The 16,264-nt window shown below is 49.7% G+C and overlaps 2 protein-coding genes across 9 annotated transcripts in view; both read left to right on the top strand.

Moving 5' to 3' along the window:
* Window positions 1-12,821, top strand: part of LOC115081229 (sphingosine 1-phosphate receptor 1-like) — a 52,946-nt gene extending 40,125 nt beyond the window's left edge. For all 4 annotated transcript variants that reach the window (XM_029585770.1, XM_029585769.1, XM_029585772.1 and 1 more), the window contains one exon: window positions 10,325-12,821. In XM_029585770.1, coding sequence (XP_029441630.1) covers window positions 10,751-11,911 — 1,161 coding nt within the window. In that variant the 5' untranslated portion in view covers window positions 10,325-10,750 and the 3' untranslated portion in view covers window positions 11,912-12,821. The remainder of the gene's footprint in view (window positions 1-10,324) is intronic.
* A 428-nt stretch (window positions 12,822-13,249) lies between these two features.
* LOC115081225 (keratin-associated protein 10-6-like) lies at window positions 13,250-15,587 on the top strand. 5 transcript variants are annotated; one of them, XM_029585761.1, is made up of 2 exons: window positions 13,250-13,600; window positions 13,880-15,587. In XM_029585761.1, the coding sequence occupies exons 1-2, from the start codon at window positions 13,331-13,333 to the stop codon at window positions 15,464-15,466; spliced, it is 1,857 nt and encodes a 618-aa protein (XP_029441621.1). In that variant the 5' UTR covers window positions 13,250-13,330; the 3' UTR covers window positions 15,467-15,587. The 5 variants fall into 5 exon arrangements, with proteins under 5 accessions (XP_029441621.1, XP_029441620.1, XP_029441622.1 ...); XM_029585760.1 differs by having other exon boundaries at window positions 13,250-13,983; window positions 14,041-15,587; XM_029585762.1 differs by having other exon boundaries at window positions 13,250-14,117; window positions 14,478-15,587.
* The last annotated feature ends 677 nt before the right edge of the window (window positions 15,588-16,264 follow it).

Below are 16,264 nucleotides of genomic sequence, written 5' to 3'. Positions count from 1 at the left end.
ACAGAGAGCACAAGGGCAGATAAAGCCCGTAGGGTCCATCCACGTCCCTTTCTCTCTCTGACCTGGGATAGTCCCGTACCTGTGGTGGTATCAGCCCTGGAGCCTCTCTTTTCCGAAGAGTAGGGTTTGCCGTTTCTGTGACGTGCCCTTAACGTTTAAGTGCGTCGTTTTTCATGTTCACTGCCACGAGTCGCCATCACGCCACCCATGTCCCTGGTCACGGTCACCCCCACCTTGCAAGATACAATTAGTGACTCCCCTAACTTGCAGGTTACTTGTATTTGTTGTATTTCTTTCTGTTTGGCCAACGCTACCACGCGGATGCCAAGCTAGCAGTTTACAAAACATAAACAAAATGCAATCGAAACCCTAATCAGATCGGTTGAATTTTCTGACCCCCTCGAATTTCCTACTGTACATCAGTAAATACCTTGTTAAACTCTAGAGCGACTCGGCCACTAACTCTGTAGCTGGCCCCAAAATTTGACTTGTACCTATCTTTTGCGTATAGAGATGGTTCCCTCAATCTAGCCTTTCAACCAAATCAGGTAAATCCAATGGCTGGAAAAAGGACCTCAGCGGGTTCGTGTGGAACGACAGCTAGACAGGGCTGGAAGGGGACCTTGAGACGTTCTCTAGAATCAGAGGAAGATGACGAGACCTCAGAAAGAAGCATGGAAAACTGAAGCTGGAGTGAACCTCAGGAGGTTGTCTAGAATGGGGCTGGCAGGGGTATCTAGAATTAGGGTTTGAGGGGAAGGCACGAGGTCCTGCCGAGAGGGACTTCAAGAAGTCATAAGAAGGTCCACGCCAGGTCAGACCAAGGTCCATTCTGTCCCTGAGAATGGCCAGTCCAGGCCGCAGGTTCCCGGCAGATCCCCAATAGCTGATCTGTTTCTTGCATCTGACTCCCAGGGATAAGCGCCGGGTCTGCCTGGTCAATGACTCTTCATGGACGTTTCCTTCAGGAACCTGTCCAATCCTCTTTTCAACCCCACTCTGTTACTTGCCTTGACCACGTCCTCCAGGAACAGATTCCATGGTAGCTTGACTGTGCCCCGAGAGAGAAAATATTTCCTACGGTTTGTTTTACATCTGCCGGTTGCTGGTTTAATGCAGTGTCCCTTGATCTTACTGTTGTTCGAAAGAGTAAATAACCGAGTCACATCTACCCGTTCTAGACCTCTCATGATCTTAAACACCTCTATCATATCCCCCCTCAGTCGTCTCTTCTCCAAGCTGAAAAGTCCTAACCTCTTTAGTCTTTCCTCATAGGGGAGCTGTTCCATCCCCTTTATCATTTTGGTTGCCCTTCTCTGTACTTTCTCCATCGCAATTATATCTTTTTTGAGATACGGCGACCAGAATTGTACACAGTATTCAAGGTGGGGTCTCACCATGGAGCGATACAGAGGCATTATGACATTTTCCGTTTTATTCACCATTCCCTTCCTAATAATTCCCAACATTCTGTTTGCTTTTTTTGACTGAAGATCTTACGGTATTGTCCACAAAGGCAGCCGAGGTCCTTCTCCTGGGTGGTAACTTCTAACCCAGCAGCTTGCGCCTGTAACTGGTAATATTTTTTTCCCCATGTGCATCGCTTTGCACTTGTCCACATTAAATCGCATGAGCCTCGCAAGCTCCTTCTGCAGTTCTTCACTCTCCGCTGCTGTTTTAAGGGCTCAGAAAACAATTTTGTGTCCTCTGCAAATCCGGTCGCCTCACTTCGTCGTCGTTCCTTCCTCCAGAACATGCTAAATAGCCCGGGTCCCAGTGCAGACCCCCCCCCCGGGGCACTCCGCTAACGACCCTGCTCCGTTTGGAAAACTGACCGTTCGGCGCCCCTACGCGCTATTCTCTGTCTTTCATCCTGTTACCGGGCCACAATTGGACGCTGCCGCCGATCCCATGACCTCCCAGTTTCCTGAGGCGTCTCTCAAGGGGGAGCTTTGTCAAATACTTTCTGAAAAATCCAAATACGCCGCATCAACCGGCTCATCTTCGTCCAAATGTTTATTTACATCCTCAAAACAAAAAAAAAACAAACAAAAAACCCCTAGTAATTTGGGAAGGCAAGACTTCCCTTGGCAGAAGCCGTGTTGGCGCACTCCATTAAATCGTGTTTATCTATGTGGCCAGTAGTTGTGTTTTTTAAGAATAGCTTTGACCGTCTTTTTTCCCAGCACTAACGTCGGGCCCGGCCAGATTTCCCAGGAAGCCTTTTTAAAAATTGGCATCGTTATTGGCCACCCTCCCTAGCCGTTTTAAATGATATAGGTTGCAAGCTTCCGGAAGCGGGCCTGCAGTTTCGTTTCTGAGTGACTTTAGAACTCTGGGGTGAAGACCGTCCGGCCCCGGTGATTTGTCATTCTTTAGTTTTCTCAGTCCGAGTTGTTACATCCTCCGGTTTCACACGGATTCCATCTGGTCATCCAGCGTTATAAAGCAAAATAGGCCCGAGAGGAACTGCAGGAAGCAACCTTGTTCATCTTCCCCCCCCCCCGCCTCCTGTCAGGATCCGTACGTAACCCCAGCTGGGGTACAGGTGCCGAGGGGGCTTCCAAACTTGCACTGGAGAGAGGGCTCTGAGGGAGGGGGCGGAGGACGTTCACGGTCCTGTCTGCCCCGGCCCGGGTTCTGGCCTGCAGTTGTCGCCGCCCTTGTGGCGGCATCTCCCATCCACTGGCCCCCTGTGGCCTATCTGCTCTCTCTCACCTAGCCCCCTCTCCTCCCCCCCCCCCCCCCAACCTCTCTCTTGGTATCCGCTTCCTTCTCTGCCCCTTTCTCCGGCGTCCTCACTACTTTTCTGTGCGGGTGACTTCCAGTTTCTGTCGTCCCCCCCCCCACCCCCTGACATTTCTGGCAGGTGCCCGGCACTGTGCAGGACGGAGCTGTAGGGCGTCGCCTCCGCAGGCCCTGATTCATCAGAATCCGGAGGAGAGAGGCTTCAGTGATTCACAGGCGGAGGGCGTGATCTGCTGTCACTTCAGACTTTCCCCCCCGGGGTCCAGTACCGACCCACCAGCTGAGGGAGGCTCTGATCACAGGGGAGGGGGGAACGGGACGCTCAGGGCTCTCCCCAGCCCCCATCACTCGGGGGTATCACGGATTCTGCAGGCACCACTGAGGGACATGCAGGAGGCTGTGTAAAGATGATCTTATAACAGGGGGTGTTCTTATAACAGGGGTCACTTCTATAGGGAGGGACATGCAGGGAGGCTGTGTAAAGATGATCTTATAACAGGGGGTGTTCTTATAACAGGGGTCACTTCTATAGGGAGGACATGCAGGGGCTGTGTAAAGATGATCTTATAACAGGGGGTGTTCTTATAACAGGGATCACTTCTATAGGGAGGGACATGCAGGGGCTGTGTAAAGATGATCTTATAACAGGGGGTGTTCTTATAACAGGGGTCACTTCTATAGGGAGGACATGCAGGGAGGCTGTGTAAAGATGATCTTATAACAGGGATCACTTCTATAGGGAGGGACATGCAGGGCGCTGTGTAAAGATGATCTTATAACAGGTGGATGTTCTTATAACAGGGATCACTTCTATAGGGAGGACATGCAGGGGGCTGTGTAAAGATGATCTTATAACAGGGGATGTTCTTATAACAGGGGTCACTTCTATAGGGAGGGACATGCAGGGGCTGTGTAAAGATGATCTTATAACAGGGGGGTGTTCTTATAACAGGGATCACTTCTATAGGGAGGGACATGCAGGGGCTGTGTAAAGATGATCTTATAACAGGGGGTGTTCTTATAACAGGGGTCACTTCTATAGGGAGGGACATGCAGGGGAGCTGTGTAAAGATGATCTTATAACAGGGGGGTGTTCTTATAACAGGGATCACTTCTATAGGGAGGGACATGCAGGGGGCTGTGTAAAGATGATCTTATAACAGGGATCACTTCTATAGGGAGGGACATGCAGGGGCTGTGTAAAGATGATCTTATAACAGGGGGTGTTCTTATAACAGGGATCACTTCTATAAGGAGGGACATGCAGGGGGCTGTGTAAAGATGATCTTATAACAGGGGGTGTTCTTATAACAGGGATCACTTCTATAGGGAGGGACATGCAGGGCGCTGTGTAAAGATGATCTTATAACAGGTGGGTGTTCTTGTAACAGGGATCACTTCTATAGGGAGGACATGCAGGGGGCTGTGTAAAGATGATCTTATAACAGGGGATGTTCTTATAACAGGGGTCACTTCTATAGGGAGGGACATGCAGGGGCTGTGTAAAGATGATCTTATAACAGGGGGTGTTCTTATAACAGGGATCACTTCTATAGGGAGGGACATGCAGGGGCTGTGTAAAGATGATCTTATAACAGGGATCACTTCTATAGGGAGGGACATGCAGGGGCTGTGTAAAGATGATCTTATAACAGGGGGTGTTCTTATAACAGGGATCACTTCTATAAGGAGGGACATGCAGGGGGCTGTGTAAAGATGATCTTATAACAGGGGATGTTCTTATAACAGGGATCACTTCTATAGGGAGGACATGCAGGGGGCTGTGTAAAGATGATCTTATAACAGGGGATGTTCTTATAACAGGGATCACTTCTATAGGGAGGGACATGCAGGGGCTGTGTAAAGATGATCTTATAACAGGGGGTGTTCTTATAACAGGGATCACTTCTATAGGGAGGACATGCAGGGGGCTGTGTAAAGATGATCTTATAACAGGGGGTGTTCTTATAACAGGGATCACTTCTATAGGGAGGGACATGCAGGAGCTGTGTAAAGATGATCTTATAACAGGGATCACTTCTATAGGGAGGGACATGCAGGGGGCTGTGTAAAGATGATCTTATAACAGGGGGGTGTTCATATATCAGGGATCACTTCTATAGGGAGGGACATGCAGGGGGCTGTGTAAAGATGATCTTATAACAGGGGGGTGTTCTTATAACAGGGGTCACTTCTATAGGGAGGACATGCAGGGAGGCTGTGTAAAGATGATCTTATAACAGGGATCACTTCTATAGGGAGGGACATGCAGGGCGCTGTGTAAAGATGATCTTATAACAGGGGGGTGTTCTTATAGCAGGGATCACTTCTATAGGGAGGGACATGCAGGGGGCTGTGTAAAGATGATCTTATAACAGGTGGGTGTTCTTATAACAGGGATCACTTCTATAGGGAGGACATGCAGGGGGCTGTGTAAAGATGATCTTATAACAGGGATCACTTCTATAGGGAGGACATGCAGGGGGCTGTGTAAAGATGATCTTATAACAGGGGATGTTCTTATAACAGGGGTCACTTCTATAGGGAGGACATGCAGGGAGGCTGTGTAAAGATGATCTTATAACAGGGATCACTTCTATAGGGAGGGACATGCAGGGGCTGTGTAAAGATGATCTTATAACAGGGGGTGTTCTTATAACAGGGATCACTTCTATAAGGAGGGACATGCAGGGGGCTGTGTAAAGATGATCTTATAACAGGGGATGTTCTTATAACAGGGGTCACTTCTATAGGGAGGACATGCAGGGAGGCTGTGTAAAGATGATCTTATAACAGGGATCACTTCTATAGGGAGGGACATGCAGGGGCTGTGTAAAGATGATCTTATAACAGGGGGTGTTCTTATAACAGGGATCACTTCTATAAGGAGGGACATGCAGGGGGCTGTGTAAAGATGATCTTATAACAGGGGATGTTCTTATAACAGGGATCACTTCTATAGGGAGGACATGCAGGGGGCTGTGTAAAGATGATCTTATAACAGGGGATGTTCTTATAACAGGGATCACTTCTATAGGGAGGAACATGCAGGGGGCTGTGTAAAGATGATCTTATAACAGGGGATGTTCTTATAACAGGGATCACTTCTAAAGGGAGGACATGCAGGGGGCTGTGTAAAGATGATCTTATAACAGGGGGTGTTCTTATAACAGGGATCACTTCTATAGGGAGGACATGCAGGAGGCTGTGTAAAGATGATCTTATAACAGGGGATGTTCTTATAACAGGGATCACTTCTATAGGGAGGGACATGCAGGGGCTGTGTAAAGATGATCTTATAACAGGGGGTGTTCTTATAACAGGGATCACTTCTATAGGGAGGACATGCAGGGGGCTGTGTAAAGATGATCTTATAACAGGGGGGTGTTCTTATAACAGGGATCACTTCTATAGGGAGGACATGCAGGGAGGCTGTGTAAAGATGATCTTATAACAGGGGGTGATCTTATAACAGGGATCACTTCTATAGGGAGGGACATGCAGGGGCTGTGTAAAGATGATCTTATAACAGGGATCACTTCTATAGGGAGGGACATGCAGGGGGCTGTGTAAAGATGATCTTATAACAGGGGGTGTTGTTATAACAGGGATCACTTCTATAGGGAGGGACATGCAGGGGCTGTGTAAAGATGATCTTATAACAGGGGATGTTCTTATAACAGGGATCACTTCTATAGGGAGGACATGCAGGGAGGCTGTGTAAAGATGATCTTATAACAGGGGGTGTTCTTATAACAGGGATCACTTCTATAGGGAGGGACATGCAGGGGCTGTGTAAAGATGATCTTATAACAGGGGGTGTTCTTATAACAGGGATCACTTCTATAGGGAGGAACATGCAGGGGGCTGTGTAAAGATGATCTTATAACAGGGGGTGTTGTTATAACAGGGATCACTTCTATAGGGAGGACATGCAGGGAGGCTGTGTAAAGATGATCTTATAACAGGGATCACTTCTATAGGGAGGGACATGCAGGGGCTGTGTAAAGATGATCTTATAACAGGGGGTGTTCTTATAACAGGGGTCACTTCTATAGGGAGGACATGCAGGGAGGCTGTGTAAAGATGATCTTATAACAGGGATCACTTCTATAGGGAGGGACATGCAGGGGCTGTGTAAAGATGATCTTATAACAAGGGGTGTTCTTATAACAGGGATCACTTCTATAAGGAGGGACATGCAGGGGGCTGTGTAAAGATGATCTTATAACAGGGGATGTTCTTATAACAGGGATCACTTCTATAGGGAGGACATGCAGGGGGCTGTGTAAAGATGATCTTATAACAGGGGATGTTCTTATAACAGGGATCACTTCTATAGGGAGGAACATGCAGGGGGCTGTGTAAAGATGATCTTATAACAGGGGATGTTCTTATAACAGGGATCACTTCTATAGGGAGGACATGCAGGGGGCTGTGTAAAGATGATCTTATAACAGGGGGTGTTCTTATAACAGGGATCACTTCTATAGGGAGGACATGCAGGAGGCTGTGTAAAGATGATCTTATAACAGGGGATGTTCTTATAACAGGGATCACTTCTATAGGGAGGGACATGCAGGGGCTGTGTAAAGATGATCTTATAACAGGGGGTGTTCTTATAACAGGGATCACTTCTATAGGGAGGACATGCAGGGGGCTGTGTAAAGATGATCTTATAACAGGGGGGTGTTCTTATAACAGGGATCACTTCTATAGGGAGGACATGCAGGGAGGCTGTGTAAAGATGATCTTATAACAGGGGGTGATCTTATAACAGGGATCACTTCTATAGGGAGGGACATGCAGGGGCTGTGTAAAGATGATCTTATAACAGGGATCACTTCTATAGGGAGGGACATGCAGGGGGCTGTGTAAAGATGATCTTATAACAGGGGGTGTTGTTATAACAGGGATCACTTCTATAGGGAGGGACATGCAGGGGCTGTGTAAAGATGATCTTATAACAGGGGATGTTCTTATAACAGGGATCACTTCTATAGGGAGGACATGCAGGGAGGCTGTGTAAAGATGATCTTATAACAGGGGGTGTTCTTATAACAGGGATCACTTCTATAGGGAGGGACATGCAGGGGCTGTGTAAAGATGATCTTATAACAGGGGGTGTTCTTATAACAGGGATCACTTCTATAGGGAGGAACATGCAGGGGGCTGTGTAAAGATGATCTTATAACAGGGGGTGTTGTTATAACAGGGATCACTTCTATAGGGAGGACATGCAGGGAGGCTGTGTAAAGATGATCTTATAACAGGGATCACTTCTATAAGGAGGGACATGCAGGGGGCTGTGTAAAGATGATCTTATAACAGGGGTCCCTTTTATAAGGAGGGACACAGGGAGGGGTGGGGGCTGTGCCCGGTTATTACCACCGTAGAGCCGGGACCTGGAGCAGGATTGGCTCAGAGGGGCAGGGCGGGAGGTCCTGAGGGGTCCGGTGCACCCCCGGGACAGCGCTGGCCCCTGCGGGACTCTCCTGCTGCTGCTGTGACTGTCGGGCTGGGAGGATGTGTGGGGGGCGGGCATCCTCTGCCTGCCACCCTGTGCCTCCGGCTGTGGTCGCCTGCAGCGCCAGCAGGTTTTTCTGAATGTCTGCCTCCGAAAGTCAGCGCGGTTAGCGTTGTGAGGTTCCCGGACGGGTCTAGGGGGGCAGCTTGCAGCCGCCTCCCTGATGCAGCTTGCACCGCAGAAAGTTATTGTTTTAAATCATTTGCGTGACAGCTGCAACAAACAAAGCCATTAAGATCCTCCTACCCTACCCTCAGTGCTCCGATATTTAGCAGACTTCTGAGAAGAAAGAAAGTGGGTTAATTTTTCCAAAGCCCACAGATCTTCCATCAGAACCCCGTGCAGGCGTCACACTGATACACATAAAGCATGAATACAGCACAGACAGCTGTAGAGCAGATCTTCCATCAGAACCCCGTGCAGGCGTCACACTGATACACATAAAGCATGAATACAGCACAGACAGCTGAAGAGCGGATCTTCATTAGAGCCCCATGCAGGCATCACACAGATACACGTAAAGCATGAATACAGCACAGACGGCTGAAGAGCAGATCTTCATCAGAGCCCCATGCAGGCGTCACACTGATACACATAAAGCATGAATACAGCACAGACAGCTGAAGAGCGGATTTTCATCAGAGCCCCATGCAGGCATCACACTGATACATGTAAAGCATGAATACAGCACAGACAGCTGAAGAGCAGATCTTCTTCAGAGTCCCATGCAGGCATCATACTGATACATGTAAAGCATGAATACAGCACAGACAACTGAAGAGCAGATCTTCATCAGAGCCCCATGCAGGCATCACACGGATACACGTAAAGCATGAATACAGCACAGACAGCTGTAGAGCAGATCTTCATCAGAGCCCCATGCAGGCATCACACTGATACATGTAAAGCATGAATACAGCACAGACAACTGAAGAGCAGATCTTCATCAGAGCCCCATGCAGGCATCACACCGATACACGTAAAGCATGAATACAGCACAGACAGCTGAAGAGCGGATCTTCATTAGAGCCCCATGCAGGCATCACACAGATACACGTAAAGCATGAATACAGCACAGACGGCTGAAGAGCAGATCTTCATCAGAGCCCCATGCAGGCGTCACACTGATACACATAAAGCATGAATACAGCACAGACAGCTGAAGAGCGGATTTTCATCAGAGCCCCATGCAGGCATCACACTGATACATGTAAAGCATGAATACAGCACAGACAGCTGAAGAGCAGATCTTCTTCAGAGTCCCATGCAGGCATCATACTGATACATGTAAAGCATGAATACAGCACAGACAACTGAAGAGCAGATCTTCATCAGAGCCCCATGCAGGCATCACACGGATACACGTAAAGCATGAATACAGCACAGACAGCTGTAGAGCAGATCTTCATCAGAGCCCCATGCAGGCATCACACTGATACATGTAAAGCATGAATACAGCACAGACAACTGAAGAGCAGATCTTCATCAGAGCCCCATGCAGGCATCACACCGATACACGTAAAGCATGAATACAGCACAGACAGCTGAAGAGCAGATCTTCATCAGAGCTCCGTGCAGGCATCACACGGATACACATAAAGCATGAATACAGCACAGACAGCTGAAAAACGGACTAAGGGAGGGAGGTTATTATAAGCAAAGGATGTGCCCATAATGAAAGATGCTCACCTTTTATTCACCATGTCCTTCTCCTTCCCCCTCCCAAAAAAAATGAATAGCTCCAAAAACAGAGACAAAATTAAAGGAGAATAAGGCATAAGACCAGAGGATGAAAGGATGGGGGGGCCATGAAAGCAAACCCTGTAAATGTTGCTGGGTTGAACGTGGAGAACCCCCTCCGACCTGGTCTGAACCCCGGCTGAAAACTGTGAAATGTACGATTCGAATTTATCGGGGTTGAGCGAGGGGACGACATCAGTCTTTGCTTTCTCTTGTGTGTTTGGGCATTTACATTCTTCATAAATTTACTAATCCGTTGGGGTTTTGTTTTTTTCCCTCCTCTTTCCCCCCGCCCCCTCCCCTCTTCAGATCTGCTGCTCCCCGAACAAGATTCCCTGGACTGGAATCCATCTCCCCGAGGAGCTGCAGCGCCACCTGCTGGATGAACTCCTGAACAGCAGCTGGACGCACAGGCCCTCCTCGCCCCCCCCTCCTCCTCTCCGCGGATCCCCATCAAACATCTGTTCAGGAGAGCGGGAAACTACCCCCCTCCCTGTACCCACCACCCCGATCATCTGTGGCAAGGGAGCGCTTTACAAGAAGCCTTGAACCGACTCGAGAGCAACGCAAAACCATCCTCGCCTTCCCCCCCCCCCCCCCTCTCCATACTTCTGAGAAGGCGACGCGCCTGGGGTGGGAGCGGGTGGGGGTCTCCTCCTTCCCGTCACGCGCATCCTTCACTGGCAACATGTAGGTGTGCGCGGGAGCCCGGGAGGCCGCCTCGGGAGGTGCGTCATGGAGCTCATCACGGGGGCGTCCCCGCCGAACCGGCTGGTGCGCATCTTCCGGGAGTACCACAACAACGAGGTCATCACGCTCCACTACAACTACACGGGCAAGCTGGCCACCAGCCGCTACAAGGGGGGGCTGAAGGCCGAGGCCGTGCTCTTCCTCGTGGTCTGCCTCCTCATCGTCCTGGAGAACCTGGTCGTGCTCCTGGCCATCTGGCGGAACAAGAAGTTCCACGCGCCCATGTACTACCTGCTGGGGAACCTGACCTTGTCTGACCTGCTGGCCGGCATAGCCTACACGGTCAACATCATCATGTCCGGGGCCAACACGCTGAGGCTGACGCCGGTGATGTGGTTCATCCGGGAGGGGGGCGTCTTTGTCACCCTGGCGGCCTCCGTCCTGAGCCTCTTGGCTATCGCCATCGAGAGGCACATCACCATGGTGCGCATGAAGCTGTACCACAAGGACAAGAAGGGCAGGATGTTCCTGCTCGTCGGCGCCAGCTGGGTGGCCTCCGTCTTCCTGGGCGTCCTGCCCATCCTGGGCTGGAACTGCATCCGGAACCTCCCGGAGTGCTCCACCATCCTGCCGCTCTACTCCAAGAACTACGTCCTCTTCTGCATAACGGTCTTCCTCGCCATCCTGGTCTCCATCGTGGCGCTCTACATCCGCATCTACCGCCTCGTCAAGCTCAACAGCCAGCGCCTGGGCACTCTGCGCAAGGGCGCCCTGAGGAAGTCCCAGAAGTACCTGGCCCTCCTGAAGACCGTCACCATCGTGGTGGGCACCTTCATCGCCTGCTGGCTGCCCCTCTTCTTCCTCCTGCTCTTTGACATCTCCTGCGAGGTGCAGACCTGCTCCATCCTCTTCAAGGCCGACTACTTCCTGGGCTTGGCCATGATCAACTCGCTGCTCAACCCCATCATCTACACCCTGACCAGCAAGGACATGAGGAGGGCCATCCTGAGGCTGCTGTGCTGCTGGTGCCTGGCCCCCGGAAACGGCTGGGGCAAACGCTTAGGGATCGCCCACATCTTGGAGTGCAGCACCAGTAAGTCGGAGAAGTCCTCCCACAAGCACGATGGCCTGGAAACCACGGTGTCCACTGGAAATGCCACTCCCACCCCTGTCAAAGCCCTAATGCCCAAGGCCTCTGATTATTGAGCCAGGGCGGTGCTTGCCCCCCTATCTTAGGTTCTCCCTGTGTGTTGAGGTGTGGTTCCCGTTGACCTGAAAGTTGGTGGAATAGCAGAGCAGGTGGAGGCTCGTGAACCTTCTACCCTTCTATGGAATCTGGGGCAGACTCCTCAACGAACTTAAGACGCCAACGATGTCCAAGCGAACGATGCACGTGAGGATAATGATGAGGAGAAGGCAGATAGCTTTCACGGTTAAGTCTCCTTTGGTGGGACTCTTGAGGATGAGGCTGCAAGCTGGCGGCTGGGTCTGGTGGGAAGGAAAATCGTTTTGGTTCTTTCCAGACTCGGCACTTGAAAAGCTCAAAGGCCACCTCAGGGAGACCCGCAGGGTGGTCCTCGGGGCTGCCCGTGCAACCAAGCCCCGAAGGGAAACTTCCAAGCCAATCCGGGTTTGCTTTTTCTAGGCTCCTGAACCCCATCGCGCAGTGCATTCTGGACTCCGTAGTGCCGAGCAGGGACTACAAAGAAAGACCGTGCAACGGGATGCTAAGTTCAAACACCTGGACTTGCCAAACGTCTCCCTCAAGGAACCTGCGTCGCTCAGCAGCTCCACCCATTGAATCAAGAGAAGTCAGCCACCTAGAGACACTCCCTGGCAAGGTGGCTACCCCTGAAGAAAACTGCAGCCAGTTGAGAGGGATATAATGATGTGTGTGTGTGTTTATGTCTACATGTGACAGTATGCGTGTTGGAGTATGTCTCTCTGTGTGCGTGTCTGATTATGTCTGCATGTGACTGTGTGTATACTGTGTCTCTCTCTAAGAACATAAGATTTGCCATACTGGGTGAGACCAAGGGTCCATCAAGCCCAGCAGCCTGTTTCCAGCAGAGGCCAATCCAGCTCACAGGTGCCCGGCAGGATCCCAAGGGGTAGAGAGATTCCAAGCTGCTTATCCCGAGAATAAGCTGTGGATTTCTGCAACTTTACATTAATAATGGTTAATGGACTTTTCTGAGTATGGACAGGAATAATGGTTAATGGACTTTTCCTCCAGGAACTTGTCCAAACCTTTTTTTAAATGCAGCTACACCAACAGCTTTCACCACATCCTCTGGCAATGAATTTCAGAGCTTAATTACGCATTGAGTAATCAGTAACTTCACGGTGTCCCCTGGTCTTTGGACTTCTGGAAAGAGTAAACAACTGATTAACATTTACTCATTCCATGCCACTCATTATTTTACAGACCTCTATCATATCCCCCCTCAGCCGTCTCTTCTCCAAGCTGAACAGCCCTCACCTCTTCAACCTTTCCTCATAGGGAGCTGTTCCATCCCCTTTATCATCTTGGTCACCCTCCTCTGTACCTTTTCTAATTCTGCTCTATCTTTCTTGAGATGCGGTGACCAGAACTGCACACAGGACTCAGGATGAGGTTGCACCATGGAGCGATACGGAGGCATTGTGTGTGTGCACGTGTCTGTTTTATATATGAATGTTACATGCGCACGTCTGTGTGTGTGCACGTCTCTGTGTGTGTGTGCATGTGTCTGTTTTATATACGAATGTTACATGTGCACGCCTGTGTGTGTGCACTGTGTGCGTGTCTCTGTGTGTGTGCATGTGTCTGTTTTATATACGAATGTTACATGTGCACGTCTGTGTGTGTGCACTGTGTGCGTGTCTCTCTGTGTGTGCACGTGTCTGTTTTATATACGAATGTTACATGTGCACGCCTGTGTGTGTGCACTGTGTGCGTGTCTCTCTGTGTGTGCACGTGTCTGTTTTATATACGAATGTTACATGTGCACGCCTGTGTGTGTGCACTGTGTGCGTGTCTCTCTGTGTGTGCACGTGTCTGTTTTATATACGAATGTTACATGTGCACGCCTGTGTGTGTGCACTGTGTGCGTGTCTCTCTGTGTGTGCACGTCTGTTTTATATACAAATGTTACACGTGCACGCCTGTGTGTGTGCACGTGTCTGTTTTATATACGAATGTTACATGTGCACGTCTGTTTGTGTGCACTGTGTGCGTGTCTCTGTGTGTGTGCACTGTGTGCGTGTCTCTCTGTGTGTGCACGTGTCTGTTTTATATACGAATGTTACACGTGCACGCCTGTGTGTGCACTGTGTGCACGTGTCTGTTTTATATACGAATGTTACATGTGCACGCCTGTGTGTGTGCACTGTGTGCGTGTCTCTCTGTGTGTGCACGTGTCTGTTTTATATACGAATGTTACATGTATACGTGTGTGTGTGTGCACTGTGTGCGTGTCTCTCTGTGTGTGTGCACGTGTCTGTTTTATATACGAATGTTACATGTGCACGCCTGTGTGTGTGCACTGTGTGCGTGTCTCTCTGTGTGTGCACGTGTCTGTTTTATATACGAATGTTACATGTGCACGCCTGTGTGTGTGCACTGTGTGCGTGTCTCTCTGTGTGTGCACGTGTCTGTTTTATATACGAATGTTACATGTGCACGCCTGTGTGTGTGCACTGTGTGCGTGTCTCTCTGTGTGTGCACGTGTCTGTTTTATATACGAATGTTACACGTGCACGCCTGTGTGTGTGCACGTGTCTGTTTTATATACGAATGTTACATGTGCACGTCTGTTTGTGTGCACTGTGTGCGTGTCTCTGTGTGTGTGCACTGTGTGCGTGTCTCTCTGTGTGTGCACGTGTCTGTTTTATATACGAATGTTACACGTGCACGCCTGTGTGTGCACTGTGTGCACGTGTCTGTTTTATATACGAATGTTACATGTGCACGCCTGTGTGTGTGCACTGTGTGCGTGTCTCTCTGTGTGTGCACGTGTCTGTTTTATATACGAATGTTACATGTATACGTGTGTGTGTGTGCACTGTGTGCGTGTCTCTCTGTGTGTGTGCACGTGTCTGTTTTATATACGAATGTTACATGTGCACGCCTGTGTGTGTGCACTGTGTGCGTGTCTCTCTGTGTGTGCACGTGTCTGTTTTATATACGAATGTTACATGTGCACGTCTGTGTGTGTGCACTGTGTGCGTGTCTCTCTGTGTGTGCACGTGTCTGTTTTATATACGAATGTTACATGTGCACGCCTGTGTGTGTGCACTGTGTGCGTGTCTCTCTGTGTGTGCACGTGTCTGTTTTATATACGAATGTTACACGTGCACGCCTGTGTGTGTGCACTGTGTGCACGTGTCTGTTTTATATACGAATGTTACATGTGCACGCCTGTGTGTGTGCACTGTGTGCGTGTCTCTGTGTGTGTGCGCTGTGTGCGTGTCTCTGTGTGTGTGCACGTGTCTGTTTTATATACGAATGTTACATGTGCACGTCTGTTTCTGTGCACTGTGTGCGTGTCTCTGTGTGTGTGCGCTGTGTGCGTGTCTCTGTGTGTGTGCACGTGTCTGTTTTATATACGAATGTTACATGTGCATGTCTGTGTGTGTGCACTGTGTGCGTGTCTCTGTGTGTGTGTCTCTGTGTGTGCGTGCATGTATCAGCAATTCAGAAGCATTATCACTGCTCTCACAGAGAGGAGAGAGCCAGGGCGGGAGCTGGTCCGTGGGTCACTTTGTGAATACGTGTAATATAGCCGTCTGCTGTAAATGTGTGAAAAACAAAACACGAATTAATTAAATTAAGAGCCTTTTCTGTTAGAGTTGGTTTTTTTTTTTTTTAAATAACTTTAATAAATAAAAAAATGACCTTGTTTTCAGCTTCTTTTATTTGGGTGGGAAGAGCAGTTTCCCCCTATTTTCCCCTCTCTTCCACTGATGACCTGCAGTAGCCTTTCAAGGGCCCGGGTGACCACTTCACTCCAGGTGCGGTGAGAAGGCTGATGGTTCGGGTTTCTCCCCTCAGCCTGTTGGGAAGAGTATTTCTGAATTTCTTAAGATAAAATCGGTGAGTAAACATTCAGAACTACGTCTCCCAGTATGCACCTGGGCAAAGCCAGGACCGGATGAGCTTGCTCGGTGGAGCAGGGAAGAGGGGGCAACCCTGAGAAGTCCAAGGGCTGGGACAAGGACCTCTAGTCACTAGGGAACACTCAGTCCTCCTGCACAGTCACTGCAGCTTCCTGGCAGGTATCAGAGGGGGGGGGGACACTGTCCTTCCATGCAGAGCCCCCATCCCGATTATCAAAATGCAGATAAAGACAGCCAGGCCTATGGAGTGTCCACTCATTCTCCACAGCAGACCCTACCTGATCCCAGGCTTTGCCTCTCACTCCCTCCCACAGCTAAGGATCCTCTGTGCTTATCCCAGGCTTTACCCCTCACTCCCTCACAGCTAAGGATCCTCTGTGCTTATCCCAGGCTTTACCCCTCACTCCCTCACAGCTAAGGATCCTCTGTGCTTATCCCAGGCTTTACCCCTCACTCCCC

The sequence above is a fragment of the Rhinatrema bivittatum genome, chromosome 19 (assembly GCF_901001135.1).
Source record: "Rhinatrema bivittatum chromosome 19, aRhiBiv1.1, whole genome shotgun sequence".
NCBI classification, from domain to species: Eukaryota; Metazoa; Chordata; class Amphibia; order Gymnophiona; family Rhinatrematidae; genus Rhinatrema; species Rhinatrema bivittatum.
This window is presented reverse-complemented; position numbering and strand designations above follow the sequence as displayed.

Excerpts from the sequence above, each read along its gene's own strand:
- LOC115081225 (XM_029585760.1), top strand. The coding sequence starts at position 13,331 with ATGGAGCGATACGGAGGCATTGTGTGTGTGCACGTGTCTGTTTTATAT. Across the intron at positions 13,984-14,040 it reads TGTGCACGTGTCTGTTTTAT|ATACGAATGTTACATGTGCA; the intron begins ATACGAATGTTA and ends TGTCTGTTTTAT.